The sequence below is a fragment of the Dryobates pubescens genome, chromosome 10 (assembly GCF_014839835.1).
Source record: "Dryobates pubescens isolate bDryPub1 chromosome 10, bDryPub1.pri, whole genome shotgun sequence".
NCBI classification, from domain to species: Eukaryota; Metazoa; Chordata; class Aves; order Piciformes; family Picidae; genus Dryobates; species Dryobates pubescens.
The window spans coordinates 15,407,867-15,431,617 of record NC_071621.1 but is presented as its reverse complement, the minus strand read 5'-3'; the positions used below and the strand labels follow the sequence as shown (position 1 = coordinate 15,431,617).

The 23,751-nt window shown below is 49.7% G+C and overlaps 1 protein-coding gene across 2 annotated transcripts in view; it reads left to right on the top strand.

Moving 5' to 3' along the window:
• GDPD5 (glycerophosphodiester phosphodiesterase domain containing 5) overlaps nucleotides 1-23,751 on the top strand; it is a 272,894-nt gene that overhangs the window by 212,610 nt on the left and 36,533 nt on the right. For both annotated transcript variants that reach the window (XM_054164479.1, XM_054164478.1), the window contains exons 6-8: nucleotides 1,914-2,012; nucleotides 4,597-4,690; nucleotides 16,112-16,257. In XM_054164479.1, the coding sequence (XP_054020454.1) occupies nucleotides 1,914-2,012; nucleotides 4,597-4,690; nucleotides 16,112-16,257 (339 nt within the window). The remainder of the gene's footprint in view (nucleotides 1-1,913; nucleotides 2,013-4,596; nucleotides 4,691-16,111; nucleotides 16,258-23,751) is intronic.

Genomic DNA, 23,751 nt, shown 5'->3' with positions numbered 1-23,751 from the left:
GATTCCTCAGAAGGCCAAGGGCAGCCTGGGCTGCAGCCAAAGCATCATGGCCAGCAGATGGAGAGAGGTGATTCTGCCACTTTGCTCTGCTCTGGGGAGACCTCAGCTGGAGTGCTGTGTGCAGGTCTGGAGCCCTCAGCACAGCAAGGACCTGGAGCTGATGGAGCAGGTCCAGAGGAGGGCCAGGAAAATGCTCAGGGGGTTGGAACAGCTCTGCTGTGAGGCCAGGCTGAGGGAGCTGGGGGTGTTCAGCCTGGAAAAGAGGAGTTTGCCCAGGGAGGTGGTTGAGGCCCCATTCCTGGAGATATTCATGGTGAGGCTGGACAGGGCCTTGGGCAACCTGATCTAGTTGAGGATGTCCCTGCTGAGTGCAGGGAGGGTTGAACTGGGTGACCTTTGGAGGTCCCTTCCAACCCAGACCATTCTATGAGTCTCTGAATTCTATTTCCTCAGGAGGAGGGGGTGGGACTGCCTGAGCACTGCTGGGAAATCAGTTGCTGGTTCTGGAGTCTAAACTATGTTTCTTCATCAGGGGAAATGGTATTTTTTTAAGGCATGTTCCAGGTGGCTGGTGGGTTTGAATGAAGGAAGGTGTTTGTGGAGATCAGCTAGCTCTTGCCTACAGAAAATCCACTCTTCTGCTTTTTCCTCTTTCCCCCACCAAAACCAGTCCACTTTGCCAGCACAGCTTAGCTGGGGTCCTCTGTCTCTCGCTTCCCTTCTTCACACCTCCTTCAGCTTTGTAAGTAGGTTGAGATCAGAGACTGGAAGAAGTTAATATCCTTCAAATACAGATGGAAGCAGGAAGGTTGCTATGTGCAAAGCCCTGGCCCCTCAGTTCAGGAGGGACAGGGATCTGCTTGAGAGAGCCCAACAGGGGGCTACAAGGGTGATTAAGGGACTGGAGCACTGTCCTATGAGGAAAGCCTTAGAGCCCTGGGGCTGTTTAGTCTGGAGAGGAAAGTACTGAGAGGGGATTTAATGAATGTCTATAAATGTCTGAGGGCTGGGGGTCAGGAAGAAAGGAGGGGACAGGCTCTGCTCACTTGCTCCCTGGGATAGGACAAGGGGCAATGGCTATCAACTCCAGCACAGCAGGTTCCACCTCAACATGAGGAGGAACTTCTTCACTGGGAGGGTGACAGAGCCCTGGAACAGGCTGCCCAGGGAGGTTGTGGAGTCTCCTTCTCTGGAGACTATCAAGATCCCTCTGGATGCATTCCCCTAACATCCTGTGATTCATTCCACTTTTCTGTCTAATCCTACAAGGAGATTTGAAGCCAAGCTGGTGATGCATGGGGGGGAGGGTAGGAAGCAACACCATCAGAGTTGCTGGGAAGAGAAGCTAATGATGGAGATAGAAGTGTGTCCTGACACCTCATCAAGGGGGATTAGGGATGTACTGAAGAAGTCCAGTTGGCAAAGTTTTGCTGTTGCTGCTGAACTTGGCAGTTTAGCTTTGGGGGCTACAAAATGGATTAAAGTCAACCTTAGCTGGGCTGTTCCTGGAATCTGTGCCATTGGTATGAAGGAACTGAGAGATAATCCACAGGATGTGGAGGTTGTGGCTGCCTCCTCCCTGGGGGTGTTCAAGGCTAGGTTGGATGAGGCCTTGAGCAGCTGAGTCTAGTTGAGAGGTGTCCCTGGGCATGGTGGGGAGGTTGGAGCAGATGATCTCTGAGGTCCCTTACAACGTAAGCCATTCTTTGGAGCAATTTAGCTCCAAGATGTGTCTCCAGTGGAGGAAAAGGGGAGGTTTTTCTGAGACAGCACACAAACCAAACCTCTTGGGGACCCTAAGCTGTTTGATTTAGACCTTTTATGACATATAGAAGTTTATTCTCTCATTTTTTTCCAGCCAGTACATGATAATGTTGGGCTCCAGCATGTAAATATTCTCCTCTTGATTGCAGATTGGCCTGGTGACCACCTTGATAACCACCATGGTGACCATGTCATCGATAGCACAGCTCTGGGACGACGAATGGGAGATGGTGTTCATGTCACTGCAAGTAAGTTGTCACCAGGGCTGCTTCTCTGGGTGGAGAAAGGGGCCAGTGCAGCTACATCTCATGGATCTTGTGTCTTTCTACTCTATAAAAGCCTTGCCATGATGGTTGTAACCCTCAGAAAGCTTGGCAATGAGGAAACATCCATCCAAAGTCCCGTCGACTCCTAAAGGGCTAGGAGGATCTTAACAGGCTGGAGCTCATGAGGTTCAACAAGACCAAGTGCAAGGTCCTGCACCTAGGTTGGGGCAATCCCAGGCACTGATACAGGCTGAGCAGGGACTGGCTGGAGAGCAGCCCTGAAGAAAAGGCCTTGAGGATGCTGGTGGAGGAGAAGCTCAACAGGAGCCAGCAGGGAGCACTTGCAGCCCAGAGAGCCAAGCAGAGCCTGGGAAGTGTGGCCAGCAGGGCCAGGGAGGGGGTTCCGCCCCTATGCTCCACTCTGCTGAGACCACACCTGGAGCACTGTGTCCAGTTCTGGAGCTTCTATTACAGCAAGGATCTGGAGGTGCTGGAAGGTGTCCAGAGTAGGGCCACAAGGATGATCAGAGGGCTGGAGCTCCTCTCCTATGAGGACAGGCTGAGGGAGTTGGGGCTGTTCAGTCTGGAGAAGAGAAGGCTCCCAGGTGACCTAATAGCAACCTGCCAGTACCTGAAGGAGGCTACAAGAAGGATGGAGAGAGAGAGACTGTTCGCAAAGGCCTGCAGTGACAGGAATAGAGGCAATGGCTTCAAACCAGAGCAGAGCAGATTTAGACTGGATGTGAGGAAAAAGTTCTGCACCATGAGGGTGGTGGAACACTGGAACAGGTTGCCCAGGGAGGTAGTTGGAGTCCCATCCCTGGAGATATTCAGGGTGAGGCTGGACAGGGCTCTGGGTCACCTGAACTAGCTGAGGATGTCCCTGCAGACTGCAGAGGGGGTTGGACTAAAGGAACTTTGAAGGTCCCTTCCAACTCAGGCTATTCTATGAATTTTAGTACAGATCTGGTCCTCATTCCATTTTCCCCTCCTCTCCTTCAAAAACAAGTCCAAAGAAAGGATTTTGCCCATGAAAGGCTTGAGAGGTTTGATTTGGGATCACTGCTTCATGCAAATACAGGGAGAAACACCCCCCCAGCATTTGCACAAGTGACTAATGGTTCCCAGAAGTGCTTCCCTTTTCTTCTTTCTGAAAGATTTGGCCAGGCAAGTGGAGGAGAGAAACATGACTCAGAGGAGCCATCTCCAACTTTCTCTCGTGGTGAACATGCCATGGTGATGCCATGAATGTAGTCATAGAATCATAGAACAGTTTGAGTTGGGAAGGGTTTTCCAAGGACTTCTATTCTCCCCTGCAGTCAGTAGGGACCTCTGCAACCAGAGCAGGTTGCTCGCAGCCCCAAACAACCTGACCTGGAATGATTGCAGGGATGGAGCATCTCTCATCTCTCTGCACAACCTGGGCAAGTGCTTCACCACCCTCAGTGTCAAAAACATTTCTTCCTTCTCTCCAGTTGGAATCTCCCTCTTCTAGTTTTAAACCATGACCCCTTCTCCTGTCATAACAGGCCCTGCTCAAAAGTCTGCCCCAGCTTTCTTATCAGCCTCTTTAAGTCCTGCAAGGCCACCAGAAAGTCTGCCTGGAGCCTTCTCTTCTCCAGGCTGCATAACCCCAACTCTCCCAGCCTGGCCTCACAGCAGAGGGCTTCCAGCCCTCCCAGCATGGCTGTGGTCTCCTCTGGCCCTGCTCCTGCCCTCCAGTTCTGAGGGCTCCAGAGCTGCCCCAGCACTGCAGGTGGGGGCTGAACAGAGCACAGCAGAGGGGCAGAATCCCCTCCCTGCCCCTGCTGCCCACACTGCTGGGGACCAGCTCAGGACAGGGCTGGCTCTGGGCTGGCAGTGCTCAGTGTTGGCTCATCTCCAGCTTTGCACCCCCCACCAGCACCCCCAAGCCCTTCTCCACAGGGCTGCTCTCCAGCTCTTCATCTCCCAGCCTGGGTTGATATTGAGGGTTGCCTCAACCCAGACACAGGACCTTGCAGTTGGCCTTGATGACCCTCCTGAGCTTTGTGTGGGTCCACTTCTTCAGTTTCCTAGGTCCTTCTGGATGACTTCCTGTCCACTCAGCTTGGTGCCACCTGCAAACTTGCTGAGGGTGCACTCAGTGCTGTTGCCTGTCATTGGTGGAGATCCCAATATGAACCCCTGAGGGACACCCCTTGTACTGATCTTCCTTGAACCATCCACCACTGTTCAACTGGACCAGGACAAATGTGAATCTTGGTGGCACCAGGAGCCTCACTTGAATTCCTGTAGTGTCTGAGGAGACAATTCCCAAGTAACTGTGGTTTTGGTGGAGCTCTTCTTTGTTTAGAGCTCTCCTGCTTTGTCTTCCTAGTGACCTCCATGCCCAAGGCAATGGCAGGGTATAGAAAAAGTGATGCCCAAGGGAGCTGCAGGAGCCTGATGTAGGGGTGGAGGGAAATCCAGCTGGAAATGGAGTGGTCTGGTGCACTGTGGAGCCTGCAAGATCAATGAATTTTCAAGCTCCTAGGGTGTTTATCATAATTGCTTTGTTTTTCTCTCCTCTTCTTGTGTCCTGCAGGCCACAGCCCCTTTCTTGCACATAGGAGCACTTGCAGCAGTCACAGCCCTGTCGTGGCTGATCGCTGGGCAGTTTGCTCGGACAGAGAAAGCCAGTGAGTACCACTCCTCTCCTTGCTGGATGGGCCAGGGCTGCTGGGGCTTGGGGCCTCTTTTTGGGAAGCAGATAGCAGGAGGTGGTGTTGGTTCCTTTCCTGGGATCAGCAGCCTCCAACTCAACCATGCAGGGAATGGGGGTGCTGTGGTAGTTTCAGGCTGTGCCTTTTCACAGGACTTGAACAGAAAGTGGTGGTGGTGGGGAGGGAATTTTAACCCACCACAGGATGCTCTATTAGAGGAAGCTGGAGTGGGTGAATCTAGTCTGGAGGTGTAGCCAGAACCCACAACTGCTGCTCTGTGGCCAGAAACCCACAAGGGCTGGAGGTGAAAGGGCTGCTTTGAATGATGCAGTGAAGAGAAGCATCCAGATTTCTATCACTCTGCTCTAAAAAAACAAACATAAATGCAGCCTCCACAGTTAATGTGCCATGGTCTTGTCTGGATCTTTTGAGCACTTCTCTCTTCCCCCATCTCCTTGGCTCACCTCCATTTCCTGGTGCATCTGGTTTTTGAAAGCCTTCCTGGGCTTGTTGCTTGTGATGCAGCAACATCCAGAGGTCTGTGGTGAGATCTGGTCCCCTGTGATGGTTAGGTGCTTGCTTAAAGGTATGGTGACACATGGTCTAAGGGAGCAGAGTGGTGAAGGACAACTGAACCCAGCTCTTCTTGTTGATGACCTTGTCCACTGAAACAAAAGATGGTGCTCAGGGATTGCAACAGGCTGCCCAGGCAGGTGGTGGAGTCCCCATCCCTGGAGGTGTTCAAGAGGGGATTGGATGTGGCACTCGGTGCCATGGTCTAGTCGTGAGGTCTGTGGTGACAGGTTGGACCTGATGATCTTTGAGGTCTCTTCCAACCTTGGTGATACTGTGATACTATCAGGGATTGCAACAGGCTGCCCAGGCAGGTGGTGGAGTCCCCATCCCTGGAGGTGTTCCAAAAATGTGTAGACATGGTTTAATGGCCGTGGTGGTGTAGGGTTGATGTTTGCTCTGAATGATCTTAGAGGTCTCTTGCAACCAAAACTACTCCCTGATTCAATGAGCAACTCTCCTGTGCATCTCCCTTGTCCCACCTGTTTGCCAGGGGCTCTCCCAACCCTGAGCTGTTCCTCCAGGTTCGTTTTTGTGGTGTTGTTTTTCCTCTGTGTGAAACAATTGGATCCTTCTGTACCCTCAGAAGTGTTTTTCTTCAGGGCATCCATGGATGTTCTCAGACCTTTGTGCCAACTCCAGGAATAAAGAAAACAATGCTACAAAAGAAATATTTGAATTGGTATTTAACCTGCAGCAAAATGCAAGCCCTGGAAGGATTGCAAAAGGCTTCCAAGAAGTGGGAGGTGAGAATGGGGAAATGATGCCTGAAGATGGAAAGATTTTTGTTGTTGTTGTTGTTGAGATCCAGAGAGACCTTTGAAAGCAAAGGTTGTTCTGGCATGATTTATAAACATGCCAGTAAGGCTCTACCTGGTTCCTCTTCAATAGGTCCCAACATGTAAGTAGGCTGCCAGTTGAGGGAGGATTTGTGGCTGTGCCTGAAGCGGAGACTGCTCCTGCTCCTTCTGCGTTCCTCAGCTTTCCTTCTCCTGCAGCTGAGGTCCCTGAAAATGACATTGTTGGGATGGTTGTGTTCATTTGAATGAGCCAGGAAGTTGTTTTCCTTCTCTGTTTTCTGTTCCTGGGTTGGTGTTGTGGTTTTTTTTTCTGATATGAAGGAAAAACTTTCATTTGTTTTGTAGCACTGGATCTTAGGGACGTGGTCTAACAGTTGTATGTGGGGAGGTGTTAGGTTGTGGTGGGACTTAAATCATCTTAAGGTACCTTCCAACCAGGTGATTCTTTGATTTACAGGATAGAATCATAGAATGGCTTGAGTTGGAAGGGACCTTCAAGATTAGAGTAGAATAGAATAGAATAGAATAGAATAGAATAGAATAGAATAGAATAGAATAGAATAGAATAGAATAGAAGGGACCAGACCAGGTTGGAAGGGACCTTCAAGAATGGAATGGAATAGAATAGAATAGAATAGAATAGAATAGAATAGAATAGAATAGAATAGAATACAATACAATACAATACAATACAATACAATACAATACAATACAGCAGGTTGGAAGGGACCTTCAAGATCATCGTGTCCAACCTATCATCCAACACCACCTAATCAACTAAACCATGGCACCAAGCACCCCATCAAGTCTCCTCCTGAACACCTCCAATGATGGTGACTCCACCACCTCCCCAGGCAGCCCATTCCAATGGGCAATCACTCTCTCTGTATAGAACTTCCTCCTAATCTCCAGCCTAAACCTCCCCTGGCACAGCTTGAGACTGTGTCCTCTTGTTCTGGTGCTGGTTGCCTGGGAGAAGAGACCAACCTCTGCCTGTCCACAACCTCCCTTAAGGTAGTTGTAGAGAGCAGTAAAGGCCCCCCTGAGTCTTCTCTTCTCCAGGCTAAGCAACCCCAGCTCCCTCAGCCTCTCCTCACAGGGCTGTGTTCCAAGCCCCTCACCAACTTTGTTGCCCTTCTCTGGACACCTTCCAGTATCTGAACATCCTTCCTAAATTGAGGGGCCCAGAACTAGATACAGGACTCAAGGTGTGGCCTAACCAGTGGGCAGAATGACCTCCCTGCTCCTGCTGGCCAACTGTTCCTGATGCAGGCCAGGATGCCATTGGCCCTCCTGGCTGCCTGGGCACACTGCAGGCTCATGTTCAGCCTACCATCGACCAGCACCCCCAGCTCCCTCTCTGCCTGGCCACTCTCCAGCCACTCTGACCCCAGCAAGATCATCTAGTTCCAGCCTCACTGTATGGGCAGGGACACCTTCCACAACACTAGGTCATTCAAGGCCTCATCCAGCCTTGACTTAAACACTTCCAGGGATGAGGCATCCACAGCTTCTCTGGGCAACCCATTCCAGCATGTCACCACCCTCACAGTAAAGAACTGATACCATGATCTTAAAATTAAGATTCTGTGATCATACAGCCACAGATCATAGAATGAGTTGAGATGGAAGGCATCTCAGAGATCATCTGCTCCAACCTCCCCCATCATGGGCAGGAACACCTCTCAAGTAGACTCAGGTGCTCATGGCCTTATCCAACCTGGCCTTGAACACCTCCTGGGAAGAGGCAGCCATAACCTACCTAGGTAGCCTATTCCAGAGTTTCACCACCCTCAAACTGAAGAACTTTCTCAGCTCCATTCTAACCTTGCCCTCCTATAGCTTCAGCCATTCCCCCTTGACCTCTTCTCTAGGGCACCCTTAGGAACAGTCTCTCTGCAGCCTTCCTGCAGGATCCCTTCCACTGTTGGAAGGCAGCTCTGAGGACCCCTTGGAGCCTTCTCTTTTCCAGGCTGAACACCCCCAGCTCCCTCAGCCTGGCCTCACAACAGAGTGCTCTAGCCCTTGGATCACCCTTGTGGCGTCCTCTGAACTCCCTCCAGCAGCTCTGTGTCCTTCTTGTGCTGGGGACACCAAAACTGGAGGCAGGATTGGAGGTGGGGCCTTAAGAATAAGGCTCTATGATCTTAACATCAAAATTCCAGGACCTTAAATGTATTTCAGGATCTTTTTGCTTGTGAAAGTTCCTTGACCTGGAGCAGTTTAGAGAGTTGGTTTTTTTTTGGTGCAGGTGCATTTGACTTGGTGGTGTTAAAAATGGAAGAGAAGAAATGAAATCTCTTTGAGAACCTTCAGCCTCTTAGGAATGCAAAGCAGATTTCACTGACTAATAATAGTCCTTTTGGAAATAAGTGGTGCAGCTGCAGTCAGTGGTGCAACAATCTGCTCTTGTTGTTTCTGATCCATGTGACAATCTTACTGTGGCCTTCCAGTATCTGAAGGGGGCTACAGGAAAGCTGGGGAGGGACTTTTGAGGGTGTCAGGGAGGGATAGGACTGGGGGGGATGGAAAAAACCCAAACAACTAGAAATGGGTAGATTGAGATTGGATGTTAGGAAGAAGTTCTTCCCCGTGAGGGTGGTGAGACACTGGCACAGGTTGCCCAGGGAGGTGGTGGAAGCCTCATCCCTGGAGGTTTTGAAGGCCAGGCTGGATGTGGCTCTGAGCAACCTGATCTGGTGTGAGGTGTCCCTGCCCATAGCAGGGGGGTTGGAACTGGATGATCCTTGAGGTTCCTTCCAACCCTGACAATTCTATGATTCAGCAGCTGCCTTTTTTTTTATTGACCAAATGGACACTTCCTTTTGTTTTAGAATAGAATAGAATAGCATGGAATGGAATGGAATAGAATGGAATGGAATGGAATAGAATGGAATGGAATAGAATAGAATAGAATAGAATAGAATAGAATGGAATGGAATGGAATGGAATGGAATGGAATGGAATGGAATGGAATGGAATAGACCAGGTTGGAAGAGACCTTCAAGATCATCAAGTCCAACCTATCATCCAACACCACCTAATCAACTAAACCATGCAACCAAGCTCCCCATCAAGTCTCCTCCTAACCACCTCCAATGATGGCAACTCTACCACCTCAGTTTTGTTCTTCCCCCTCTGCTGTTTTTCCCCCAGACCTGGAGGACAGAATTTTCTTGACTAGCTGGAGTGTTTTCAAAGTTGGTAGCTTGTTTCCAATGCTTGCTTCTGAAGGTCACATAGAAAATGCTGGATTCAAAGTAGCTCTGGAATCTTTGAGTAGCAAAAGACAGTGTGAGAAATGTGTTCTTCCAGGAGTCCAAGTTAGGCTGAAGTGATCAATAAGAGCAGGAGAAATGGAGAAGGAAGGCTTAGAATCCTAGAATTGTTCTAGTTGGAAGAGATCTTTGAGCTCATCAGGTCCAACCATTGACCCAGCACTGCCAAGTCCACCACCAAACGGTGTCCCTCAGTGCTGCATCTGTACTTAAAGATCTCCAGGGCCGGTGGTGACTCCAGCACATTTACACATCTTGATACCTCCAGGGAACAGTGACTCCACCATTTCCCTGGGCAGCCTGCTTCAAACCTTTGAAAACCTTTTTTTAGGATGAGGTTGCTCCTAATGTCCAATCTGAGCCTCCCCTGGTGCAACTTGAGGCCGTTTCCTCTTTTCCTGTTGCTTGTTACCTGGAAGAAGAGACCAACCCCCACCCCACTGCAACCTCCTTTCAGGGAGCAGTAGAAGGTCTCTCCTCAGCCTCCTTTTCTCCAGCTGCCTCAACTGCTTCTCACAGGACTTGTTCTCTACATCCTTCAGCATCTTTGTTGCCCTTCTCTGGACCTGCTCCAGCCCCTCAATGTCCTTCTTGGAGTGAGGAGCCCAAAACTGACCCCAGGTGTGGCTTCAGCAGTGCTGAGTACAGGGGGACCATCAAATCCCTAGTCCTGTTGGCCAGACTGTTTCTAGGCTTGCATCTCAACATTGTCATTGGTGTTGTCAGGTAGCAAGTGAGAGGTTTATCTGTCCTCCTTGCTTAGCTTGGGTGGTCACCAGGAAAACTTCTTCCATACAGTCCATCCAACCTCAAATTGAACAGTATGCCCTTGTCTTGGGCAGGAGGAAGGGTTGTGAGTGGTCTTAGTTCCCACATGTGTGGCTAGTTGAAGTCTTCAGCTTCAACATGGTTTGTGACCTGTGCTGGGACATCCTTTCCTTGTGAGTGAAGTCCAATGAGTCAAATATTTGGAAGTCCATGAATTTCAGGTGGTTCTTACCTTTAGGCTAAATCTGAGCTGTTTAATCCCTAAACATGCTACCCAGGGAGGTGGTGGAGTCATCATACCTGGAGGTGTTCAAAGTAGGAGTAGATGTGGCACACCAGGACGTAGTCTAGTGGTCATGGAGATGTTGGGTAGAAGGTTGGACTTGATGTTCTTAGAGGTCTTTTCCAACCTTAATGGTTCAGTGATGATCTTAGAGGTCTCTTCCAACCTTAATGATTCAATGATGATCTTAGAGGTCTTTTCCAACCCTAATGATTCAATGATGTTCTTAGAGGTCTTTTCCAACCTTAATGATTCAGTGATGATCTTAGAGGTCTTTTCCAACCTTAATGGTTCAGTGATGATCTTAGAGGTCTCTTCCAACCTTAATGATTCAATGATAATCTTAGAGGTCTTTTCCAACCCTAATGATTCAGTGATGATCTTAGAGGTCTTTTCCAACCTTAATGATTCAGTGATGATCTTAGAGGTCTTTTCCAACCTTAATGATTCAGTGATGATCTTAGAGGTCTTTTCCAACCCTAATGATTCAGTGATGATCTTAGAGGTCTCTTCCAACCTTAATGATTCAATGATGATCTTAGAGGTCTTTTCCAACCTTAATGGTTCAGTGATGATCTTAGAGGTCTCTTCCAACCTTAATGATTCAATGATAATCTTAGAGGTCTTTTCCAACCTTAATGATTCAGTGATGATCTTAGAGGTCTTTTCCAACCTTAATGATTCAGTGATGATCTTAGAGGTCTTTTCCAACCCTAATGATTCAGTGATGATCTTAGAGGTCTTTTCCAACCTTAATGATTCAGTGATTATCTTAGAGGTCTTTTCCAACCTTAATGATTCAATGATGATCTTAGAGGTCTTTTCCAACCTTAATGATTCAATGATGATCTTAGAGGTCTCTTCTAACCTTAATGATTCAATGATGATCTTAGAGGTCTTTCCCAACCTTAATGATTCCATGATTCTATGATCTGCAGTACCAGGAAGGAAGGTCCAGCCTGAGACTTTGCTGGCAAAGAAGCTGATTTTTCAAAGCCTGGTTAGTATGTGGTGATTGTGGAGTGAGCAAAAATTGGGTCAGGTTCATGTCCTATGTCCATCTGGAGGTTTTGATGCTGGTGACACACAACTCCAGGGCACCATACCTTTATGGTGCAGAACAGAGTGTGAGCTGCAAGATGCCATTGAGTTCACAGAATCATGGAATGGTCTGGGTTGGAAGGGACCTCCAACTTAAACCATTCCATGAGTTCCTGGAGTGTTCTAGGGGTGACTGTCATCTCCTCCAGAAAGAAGGAAAAGTTAGCTGGCAGAGCTACTAATATTACTTTCTGGCCTGTTAGGGACATGCTTGAATGAGGGTATTAAATGCTGGAAGCAAAAAGCAGCTCGTGTGAAACCAGATCAGTTGTGGTCAGGACGAGAGCTGGGCTGTTCTGTCATTCCCCTAAATAAATAAAGCCCCACCTTCATCTTGCCTCCATGGCAAATATTTGCTTTTAAAAGGTGGGGTAGGGGGGTTTGGAAGTTGTCCCTTGGTTGCCAAAGCCTTAAGGAGATTGAAAAATAAATAATTATTTTAAAAAGTAAATCACAAGTGAAGCCTTTATGCTTTCATATCTGTGGTTTCAAGTGACTCCAAATAGCTCAGGAGTTCAAAGGTGCCTCTTGTACTTTATGAGGCATAGGAGGCTGTTGGGAACAAGTTGCTGTTTCTGTTGTGCTGTCAGCACCTTCAGAAGGCTCCCAGATCACAGAATGTTAGGGGCTGGGAGGGAACTCGAAAGGTCATCCAGGCCATCCCCCTTGCCAGAGCAGCAGCACCTAGAGCAGATCATAGAACTGTAGAATTGTCAGGGTTGGAAGGGACCTCAAGGATCAGCCAGTTCCAACCCCCCTGCCATGGGCAGGGACACCTCACACTACAGCAGGTTGCTCACAGCCACATCCAGCCTGGCCTTCAAAACCTCCAGGGATGAGGCTTCCACCACCTCCCTGGGCAGCCTGTGCCAGGCTCTCACCACCCTCATGGGGAAGAGCTTCTTCCTAACATCCAATCTCAATCTCCCCACTTCCAGTTTTGTTCCATTGCCCCCAGACCTGTCACTCCCTGACATCCTCAAAAGCCCCTCTCCAGCTTTGTTGTAGCCCCCTTCAGATACTGGGAGGCCACAAGAAGGTCTCCTTGGAGCCTTCTCCAGACTGAACAACCCCAACTCTCTCAGTCTGTCCTCATAGGAGAGCAGCTCCAGCCCTCTGCTCATCCTCATGGCCCTTCTCTGGACATCTTCCAGCACCCCCAGATCCTTCCTGTAATAGGGGCTTCAGAACCGAACACAGTGCTCAAGGTGGGGGCTCACCAGAGTGGAGTAGATCACACAGAAATGCATCCAGGTGGGTTTTGAATATCTCCAGAGAAGGAGACTCCACAACCCCCCTGGGCAGCCTGTTCCAGTGTTCTGTCACCCTCACAGTTTCCCCAGGTTTCCTTGGAACTTCCTATGCTTTGGACTTTGTGAGAAGTCAGTGATGGTCTGAGGTGGGTGTCTGAGGGATGGTGTGGGAGGCAGGACTGCTTATCCGGGCCCATGAGCTGCAGCCAGCACCTCCTTTGCTATAGAATCATTAAGGTTGGAAAAGACCTCTGAGACCATTGAGCCCAACCATCAACCCAACACAACCATGCCCACTAAACCATGTCCTGAAGTGCCAAGTCTACATGTTCTTTTGAACATCTTCAAAGATGCTTGTTATGGGTTTAAGAAACTGTGATGACTTAGAGTACAGACCTCCAGAGGCTAGAGAGCTCCAGGGGGGGCCTGGAGTATGTAGTCTGTTGTTATTTCATTCCCAGAATGCCTGCATCTCCCCTTTAAAAGGGAACAACACAAGCTGTTCTCCCTGCTTCTTAGAATCATAGAATCAGCCAGGTTGGAAGAGACCTCCAAGATCATCCAGTCCAACCTATGACCCAGCCCTATCCAATCAACTAGACCATGGCAATGAGTGCCTCATTCAGGCTTTTCTTGAAGATCTCCAGTGGTGGTGACTCCACCATCTCCCTGGGCAGCCCATTCCAATGGCAAATCACTCTCTCTGTGAGGATCTTCTTCCTAACACCCAGCCTGAACCTCCCCTGGCACAGCTTGAGACTGTGTTCCCTCATTCTGTTACTGGTTGCCTGGGAGAAGAGACCAGCTCCCACCTTCTTCTCCCTCACTCTCTCCCTTCATGGCATAGACTTTGTCTCTGCTATGTGGAGGAGGTTTGCAGCCTAGCTTTGGCCTTGGCTGAGCTAATTTTAACTGCATCATTGGGGTCTGGGTAGGGAAGTGTGTGTGTGTGCATTGGAAGCCTTGGGGGCTTTGAGGCCCAGGCTATGGCAGGGAGGGTGGGGGTGGGGAAGCTGCAGCCAGCACCTCCTTTGCTAAAGATTCATTAAGGTTGGAATAGACCTTGGGGGCTTTGAGGCCCAGGCTATGAGACCTGGTGGGGGGAAGCTGCAGCCAGCAACTCCTTTGCTATAGATTAATTAAGGTTGGAATAGACCTTGGGGGCTTTGAGGTGCAGGGTATGAGGCCTGGAGGGGGGGGAAGTTTTTGGGAAGGTGATGGTCAAGTGAGGTTTTTGGAGAAGCCCAGACTGGAGAGCTGGGCTGAATGTAGAATAGAATGGAATAGAATAGAATGGAATGGAATGGAATGGAATGGAATGGAATGGAATAGAAATAGAATAGAATGGAATAGAACAGAATGGAATGGAATGGAATGGAATAGAAATAGAATAGAATAGAATAGAATAGAATAGAATAGAATAGAATAGAATAGAATAGAATAGAATAGAATAGAATAGAATTGAATTGAATTGAATTGACCAGGTTGGAAAAGACCTTTGAGATCATCAAGTCCAACCTATCACCAAACACCATCTAATCAACTAAACCATGGCACCAAGCACCCCATCCAGTCTCTTCCTAAACACCTCCAGTGATGGTGACTCTACCACCTCCCTGTGCAGCTGAATTGTTTGGTATTTTTTGCATGGTTTGGCACTTTTGTATGTAGTTACAAACAATCCTTCCATTTAAACTTCTAATTCTTTCCAGTCCTCTGTGGAGCATTCACTTTACTCCTTGGGGAAGGGGTGAAGAGCATCTGTCTTACTCCATCAAGCTAAGGCAGGTAATAGGGTGGAGAATGCAGGCATTCTGGGAATGAAATAACAAAAGCTTACACTTTCTGGTCCACCCCTGGACCTATCTAGCCTCTGGAGCTCTGTGCTCTATGGTTTAAGACATCCCAGTTTCTTACATCCATAACAACAGCGACTCCACCACCTGTTCCAATGCCTGACCTCTAATCTAAACCCCTCAGATGTTTGCTGGTCCTGGAATCCTGCTACTTGCAGAGACCTTGGAGAATGCAGCATTATCACAACCCAAGGATTTCATTAACCACATCCAACTTAATCAGGAAAACTTTGTTGTGAATTGACTCAAGTCTTGGTTGGCACAGATCCGAATGCAGGAGCAGCTGGAGTGGTGTTCCCCGGGCTGCAATGGGTTGGGGTCGGTGAGGCACTAAGGAGGTGCAAACCAAAGTGACACTGCATGCACCAACGTGGTGCCAGGACTGGTTTATAGGTACATTGACTGCAGATCTATTTCTGCTGCCAACATTTGGGGCTGGATGGAAGTCAGCAGTGGTTTGGGCCACATTGCTGGGACGGTAGGGACAGGCTGTGGGAGTTGGAGCTGTTCAGCCTGGTGAAGAGAATCACAGAAACATTCAGGTGTGAAAAGACCCTCAGGATAACCAAATCCAACCCAGAACCTTACTCTACAAGGTTCACCCTTAAACCATAGCCCCAAGCACCACATCCAAACCACCTTGAAACACATCCAGGGCTGGGGACTCAACCACCTCCCTGGGCAGCACATTCCTAAGCACAGAGCCTTGCCCTTGCACTGGGAGCAAGATCTGTAGACCAGTCTCTCCTCTGGAGGAAGGTGAAGGTGTCCTGACTCTGCCTCTGTGGTGTGAAGAGGTCAGGACCAACATGAACATGAGCCAGCAGTGTGGCCAGGTAACCAAGAAGGCCAATGGCATCCTGACCTGGATCAGGAACAGTGTGGCCAGCAGGAGCAGGGAGGTCATTCTGCCTCTGTACTCAGCACTGGTTAGGCCACACCTTGAGTCCTGTGTCCAGTTCTGGGGCTCTTAGTTTAAGAAAGATGTTGAGATGATGGAAGGTGTCCAGAGAAGGGCAACGAGGATGGGGAGGGGTCTGGAGCACAGCCCTGTGAGGAGAGGCTGAGGGAGCTGGGGTTGCTTAGCCTGGAGAAGAGGAGGTTCAGGGGAGACCTTCTTGCTCTCTACAGCTACCTGAAGGGAGGCTGTAGCTGGCTGGGGATTGGTCTCTTCTCCCAGGCACCCAGCACCAGAACAAGAGGACACAGTCTCAAGCTGCACCAGAGGTGGTTTAGGCTGGATGTGAGGAAGAAGTTCTTCCCAGAAAGAGTGATTGACCATTGGAATGTGCTGCCCAGGGAGGTGGTGGAGTCAGCATCAGTGGAAGTGTTTAAAAAGAGCCTGGATGAGGCACTTGGTGCCATGATGAGGTGGTGTTGGGTGATAGGCTGGACTTGATGATCTTGAAGGTCTTTTCCAACCTGCTCAATTCTGTATTCTGTATTTTCAGTGCCTCTTTCTCTCTCTCTCTCTTCCCATGCCAGCTTCTCAGATGCTCATGTTCACTGCATACCTCGCAGTGGTAATTGCACTTTACCTTGTCCCACTCACCATCTCATCCCCTTGTATCATGGAGAAGAAGGCACTGGGACCAAAGCCAGCCATCATAGGACACCGTGGAGCACCAATGGTGAGTCCGTTTTATGTTCAAACAGCATTTATCCAGCCAGGAGAGATGGTAGGGAAGGGGAAAGAAGTTTTTCAATTCAAGCCAAAGCAGAGCAAAGCAAAACCAGCAAAACAACAAAGCAAAGGTCATTTACACAAAGCAAGAACCTTCTGTGTGAAGTGAGCAGCTCCCAAAAGAGATCTTAGAGCAGTAATGGAGCTGGGGGATCTTTAATAAGGGAATTCTTCAGAGTCTGGAGCTTTGCTTTGGTTGCTTGGCTGCCTCCTGGGGAGAGGAAAAAACACTGCAGAAATGAAATCACAGAATCATAGAATTGTCAGGGTTGGAGAGGACCTCAAGGATCATCCAGTTCCAAACCCCCCTGCCATGGGCAGGGACACCTTACACTACAGCAGGTTGTTCACAGCCACATCCAGCCTGGCCTTCAAAACCTCCAGGCATGAGGCTTCCATCACCTCCCTGGGCAACCTGTGCCAGGCTCTCACCACCCTCATGGGGAACAACTTCTTCCTCACATCCGATCTGAATCTCCCCACTTCTAGTTTTGTTCCATTTCCCCCAGTCCTATCACTCCCTGACACCCTCAAAAGTCCCTCCCCAGCTTTCCTGTAGCCCCCTTCAGATACTGGAAGGCCACAAAAAGATCTCCTCAGAGCCTTCTCCTCTTCAAACTGAACTACCCCAACTCTCTCAGCCTGTCCTCATAGGAGAGCAGCTCCAGCCCTCTGCTCCTCCTCGTGGCCCTTCTCTGGACACGTTTAAGCATGCAACTAACATTTTGCTGACATTTAAAGTCACAAAATATTTTTGGAGAGGCTGTCAAATACATTTGGCAAGCTGGAGCCTGCTTGAGCCCTTCTCCAAGTCCACCCTAGGATTTTGCTAGGTGAAACAAACAGCTCTCCTGGTACAGAACTATTTCAGTTTAGTTCCCCTTTATTTTTTCCTTTAAGCAATCCCTTGAAATTGCAGCTTGATTTGCATCACTCCTTTTAATTCTGTCCCATCTGTGGGTGGTGGAATGAAGTTCTGGGTGTGATAAATGCATTTCCCTGTCCCACTGAGTTTATACCAACCACAAAGGCAAGGAGAAGCCAAGGGAGAACCTGTTCTCTGCATGCTTTCCACATGGCAAGGGATCATAAAGCCTGTTAGATGTTGTTCTTGTGGGGTTTCCAGGCCCATGTGGCCCCAGAGGCTTCTAAAGAAACTGAACAGTGGACAGCTTCCTTCTGTCTTCCAGATAGTTTGCATAAACCTTGTTTGGAACAAGACTCCCTGCAGGATCATGGAATCATTTGGGTTGGTAGGCAACTTTTAAGATCACGTCCAATATTGCCAGGTCAGCACTAAACCATGCCCCTCAGCACCACATCTCTATGGCTTTTTAAAGCCCTCCACTGATGAGAAGTCTACCACTCCCTGGGCAGCCTATTCCAGAGCCTGACAATCCTTTGAGGGAAGAAACTTTTCCTAATGTCCATCCTAAACCTCCCCTGGTGCACCTTGAGGCCATTTCCTCTTGTCCTATTGATTGCTCCCTGGGGGAAGAGTCTAACCCCCACCTCACTCCAACCTCCTTCCAGGAAGTTGTAAACTGAAAGAAGGTCTCCCCTGAGCTTCCTTTTCTTCAGGCTAAACAACCCCAGTTCCCTCTGCTACTCCTTATAAGACTTCTGCTCTAGATCCTTCCAGAGACTTGGTCTTTTGCTTTGCTGGTTCTTCCTGGGAGTTAGGAAATGCTCCTTGCAGTCTGGAATAAACCTATCTGCTTGCATATTAAGGTGCAGAGGGTCACAATGGTAGATCAAGAGTGACCATAGAATTGTCAGGGTTGGAAGGGACCTCAGGGATCATCCAGTTCCAACCCCCTTGCCATGGGCAGGGACACCTCACACTATAGCAGGTTGCTCACAGCCACCTCCAGCCTGGCCTTCAAAACCTCAAGGAAGAAGCTTCCACCACCTCCCTGGGCAACCTGTGCCAGTGTCTCACCACCCTCATGGGGAAGAACTTCTTCCTAACATCCAGTCTAAATCTCCCCTCCTCTAGCTTGGATCCATTCCCCCCAGTCCTATCACTCCCTGACACCCTAAGAAGTCTCTCCCCAGCTTTCCTGTAGCCCCCTTCAGATACTGAAAGGCCACAAGAAGGTCTCCCCAGAGCCTTCTCCTCTCCAAACTGAACAACCTCAACTCTCTCAGTCTGTGTCTGTAGGAGAGGTGCTCCAGCCCTCTGATCTGCCCTCTGCATGCCCAGCTTTTCATAATACCAACATGCAACTTGGGTTTGGAGAGCTCCACCTACCATGCAAGTCCTCAGGTTGTACTGAGTCACAGTTGCTGGGAAATTTTCACAGGCTCACAGAATGTTAGGGGTTGGGAGAGACCTTGAGAGATCATCCAGTCCAACCCCCCTGCCAGAGCAGGATCACCTAGAGCAGATAACACAGGAATGCATTCAGGTGGGCTTATGAATATCTCCAGAGAGGGAGACTCCACATCCCCTCTGGGCAGCCTGTTCCAGGGTTCTGTCACCCTCACAGGGAAATAAATCTTTCCTCCTGTTTCCATGGAACTTCCTATTGCTCCTTGTGCTGTCATTGGGCATCACCCAGCAGAGCCTGGCTCCAGCCTCTTGGCACTCACCCTGCACATCTTTATCAGCATCAATGAGGTCACCTCTCAGGCTCCTCCTCGCCAAGCTACAGAGCCCTCAGCTCCCTCAGGCTCTCCTCATGAGGAAGGTGTTCCACTGCCTTCAGCATCTCTGTGGCTCTTCACTGGACTCTTTGAAGCCATTCCCTGAGGTTCTTCTTGAACTGGTGGGCCCAGAACTGGACACAATACTCCAGATGTAGCCTCAGCAGGGCAGAGTAGAGGGGGAGGAGAACTTCTCTCAACCTACTAGCTTTGCCAAAGGGCTATTCTGCTAATTTGATCTCATTTATCACAGAGCTCCTTGCTACACTTATGCTGTTGAGATTTATTTTGGAGAAATGGCCAAGTGGAGCTGGAGAGGAAGAATCTTGGAATGATAGAATTGTCAGGGTTGGAAGGGACCTCAAGGATCATCCAGTTCCAACCCCCTCTGCCATGGGCAGGGACACCTCACACTAGATGAGAAATTCCCCTCAGGAAATGCCTGGAGACAGGGCTGTAGGACATAGACATCTTCCCTTGGGCAATATCAAGATCAAAAGTCTCCAGAGCCTGGGAGCTTGGGACCTGAAGGTGAAACTGGATCTAGTGGGAGTGGAGATGATAAAGAAATGATGCAATATTTGCCTTCAGATCTCCTGAAGGAAGAGAAATGTTGATTTGCTGGGCAGACAAACACGTTCATAGTATCAGTCAGGGTTGGAAGGGACCACAAGGATCATCTAGTTCCAACCCCCCTGCCATGGGCAGGGACACCCCACACTAGATCAGGCTGGCCAGAGCCTCATCCAGCCTGCTCTTAAACACCTCCAGGGATGGGGCCCCAACCACCTCCCTGGACAACCCATTCCAGGGCTTCACCACTCTCATGGGGAAGAACTTCCTCCTCATGTCCAGCCTGAATCTCTCCACCTCCAGCTTCATTCCATTCATGTTCCCTGATAGAACCTGATAGCTGCTTGCCTGTCTGGCAGGACAACATCCCAAATATTGCATTTGCATCTCATACTGCTGACTGAGTCCTCTTCTGACATAAAGCAGCAGAGAACATCCATGAGGTGGCTGGAGACACAATTCTTGAGTCCTCTTCTGACATAAAGCAGCAGAGGAGATCCATGAGGTGGCTGGAGACACTTGCCCTGAAATAAAGGATTTTCTTGGGACAGGACTTAATGGCAGATGGGGCAAAAATGTGGTGAAATGGAGAGTTTCCCAGGAAGGCTGTAGATGTGTGCACTTCCTGAGAGGTGCTGACCCATCAGTGGGGGCAGCCTGCTTCTCACATAGGGGCAGTGATCTTCCTTTGCTCTGCAGAGCCTGCTTTCCTCCAGGCATGCACAGACCTTCTTCTTCTGTCCCTTTAGGGTTTGTAAGAGCATCATTCACTGTGTGTGTGTGAGTGTGACTCAACTGCCGTCCTTGTTCCATGGAGGAACAAATGTGAGGAGCAGAGACCATATGGCTCATGAAATATGCCTTGAATCCCTGGAGGAGGGAAAAGGTCCTGGCATTTTCAGTAGCAAGAGAAGATCAGAAACCATCCTGGCATCTCTACCCAGATGAAATGTGGGTTCTTTAAGTACAGGAGAACTACTGGTTGCACACTGGCTGACCACTTGTCTACAGTGGTGGTGCTCCTCCAAGTAACATCACAGAATAGCATAATGCAGGGGTTGGAAGGGACCTCTGGAGATCAGCTAACCCGACCTTCTTGCTGATGGAGGTATGCCTGGGTCAGGTTGCCCAGGTCTGCAGTGTCCAGGTGGCTTTGGGATCTCTCCAGAGAAGATGACTCCACAAAGAGACCCTTGGGGTATCTTGGGGTGCATCAAGAAAAATATGTCCAGCAGGGCTAGGGAGGTTCTTCTGCCCTGCTACTCTGCTCTGCTGAGACCACAGCTGCAATCCTGTGTCCAGTTCTGGGCTCCCCAGTTCAAGAGAGACAGAGACCTGCTGCAGAGAGTCCAAGGGAGAGCCATGAGGATGCTTAGGGGACTTGAGCATCTGCCCTGTGAAGAGAGACTGAGAGCCATGGGGCTGTTTAGTGTGGAGAAGAGAAGGCTGAGAGGGGATCTGGTCAAGCTCTCTCAGTCTCTGAGGGGTGGGTGTCAAGTGGAGGGGGCCAAGCTCTCTTGGGTGGTGTGCAATAATAAGAAGAAACAGTGGATACAAACTTGAACACAGAAGGTTTCAGCTCAACAGGAGGAGAAACTTCTTTGGTGTGAGGGTGCCAGAGCCCTGGAGCAGGCTGCCCAGAGAGGATGTGGAGTCTCCTTCTCTGGAGACTTTCCAAACCCCCCTGGATGCCTTCCTGTGCAGACTCCCCTGGGTGATGCTGCTCTGGCAGGGGGGTTGGACCTGAGGATCTCTGGAGGTCCCTTCCAACCCATACCATTCTGTGGTTCTGTGATAATTCAGCTCCTCATGATGCTCTTTGATCATAAATCATGGGTTCATCACTCAAAAATTTCATGATATTGATAACAATATTATTAATCATCTGAGGAAGACCTGTATCTGTCCCCTTGGAAGCCTTCCTGGAAGCTCACCTGCCAGTACTGGAACCCAGGAGGTGCTGGTTGGTCACCAAACAATCATGCTAAAGCTGTGGAAACCAGCCAAGCAGGTCAGAGGTAAGCACAGCTCCTGATTTTAGAGCTGGAGGCTACAAAAAGCATTGAAAGAAACTTTTGGCAAGCCACCAGTGGAGCTGGTTTCTGACATGTCTTAACAGTGCTGAGGAGGACTGTGCCAACACAGCTGTCCACGTGCCATGAAGCTCATTTCATTGAGTCCTTTCTGCACAGCACAGAAAGTGTGCCAGGCTGGGCATTTTTGCCCATGTTGACTTTAAACAACTCCAAAGTGCCTATTGCTGGGATAAAGTACCTTCATGGGCAGCCAACATTATAGGCTGGGCAAGGACTGGCTCCAGAGCAGCCCTGAAGAAAAGACCTTGGGGTGCAGGGGGAGGAGAAGCTCAACAGGAGCCAGCAGGGAGCACTTGCAGCCCAGAGAGCCAAGCACAGCCTGGGCTGCAGCAAGAGAAGTGTGGCCAGCAGGGCCAGGGAGGGGATTCTGTCCCTCTGCTCCACTCTGCTGAGACCACAGCTGGAGCTCTGGGGCCAGTTCTGGAGCCTCTGTTCCAGGAAGGATCTGGAGGTGCTGCAAGGTGTCCAGAGCAGGGCCACGAGGGTGAGCAGAGGGCTGGAGCTCTTCCCCTGTGAGGACAGTCTGAGGGTTGAGGCTGTTCATTCAAGCTTGATACTGCCCAGCACCTGCCATTGTGGAGCATGAGGGCTGTGGAGAGTGCTGCTGACTTCTGTGCTGTTTGCTGATTCAGAGCAGCCACAGATGCCCATCCACTTCTAGTGGCACTGTGGTGAAGGTGATGTCACAGCACCTAGGGGTGTATTTGGATGGTCAGACCTTAAGTGGTGGAATCTTCTTAGAACTGTTTTCCTCTGCACAGCTCCAGAGCTGCATTTTCAACACAGATCTAGCCAGAATTCTGGAATTTTATTTAACTTGTGTTTGGGGTCAAGTTCCTGGGAAAGGAATGGATATGCTCTTGTGAGACCCCATCTGGAATACTGTATCCAGTTCTGGTGGGCCCAGCATAAGAAGGACACAGAGCTGGGCAATGAGGCTGGGGAGAGGACGTGAGCACAAACCCTATGAGGAGAGGCTGAGGGAGCTGGGATTGTTTAGCCTGGAGAAGAGGAGGCTCAGGGGAGACCTCATTGCTCTCTACAACTACGTAAAAGGTGGTTGTAGCCAGGAAGGGGTTGGTTTCTTGTCTCAAGCAACCAACACCAGAACAAGAGGACACAGTCTCAAGCTGTGTCAGGGGAAGTTTAGGCTGGAGGTGAGGAGAAAGTTCTTCACTGAGAGAGTTGTTAGCCATTGGAATGTGCTGCCCAGGGAGGTGGTGGAGTCACCATCCCTGGAGGGGTTCAGGAGGGGATTGGATGTGGCACTTGGTGCCATGGTCTAGTCATGAAGTCTGTGGTGGCAGGTTGGACTTGATGATCTTTGAGGTCTCTTCCAACCTTGGTGATATACTGTGATACTGTGATACTGGTGGAGGGAGGCCAGAGGAGGCGACAAAGATGATCCAAGGGCTGCAGCAGCTCTGCTCTGAGGCCAGGCTGAGGGAGCTGGGGGTGTTCAGCCTGGAGAAGAGAAGGCTCCAGGGCGACCCCAGAGCTGCCTTGCAATAGCTGAAGGGATCCTGCAGGAAGGCTGCAGAGGGACTTTTGCTAAGGGTGTCTAGAGCCAGGCCAAGGGGGAATGGTTTGAAGCTGAGGCAGAGCAGGGTTAGGCTGGAACTGAGGAAGAAGTTCTTCAGCAGGATGGTAGTGAGACTCTGGAACAGGCTGCCCAGGAAGACTGTGTCTGCCTCCTCCCAGGAGGTGTTCAAGGCCAGGCTGGATGAGGCCATGAGCAGCTGAGTGTAGTTGAGAGGCATCCCTGCCTATGGTGAGGAGGTTGGAGTAGATGATCTCTGAGGTCCCTTCCAACCTGAGCCATTCTAAGATTCTATGATGATTCTAACTAACCAGCCACAGGCAGCCCTGATAAGGTCTAGTTAAGTTTTACCCTTCTTGAAGAGTGAAGCATAGTCTGAAAGCTCTGTAGGGCCTGTAGGAGGGCTGGTGTCTAAGCAAGTCTTGATCCTGGTCCCGCAGAAATCTAAATGCACTGAGAAGAGGCAAGAAGCAGTTTTAATCTTGCTGTCAAAGAGCAGAGCCTGTGCCCTCCAGGTTTGAATTCTGCTGTGCCAGAGTGTGGGGTACAGGTAAGACAGGAGAAGACCTTGGGCATGCTGGTC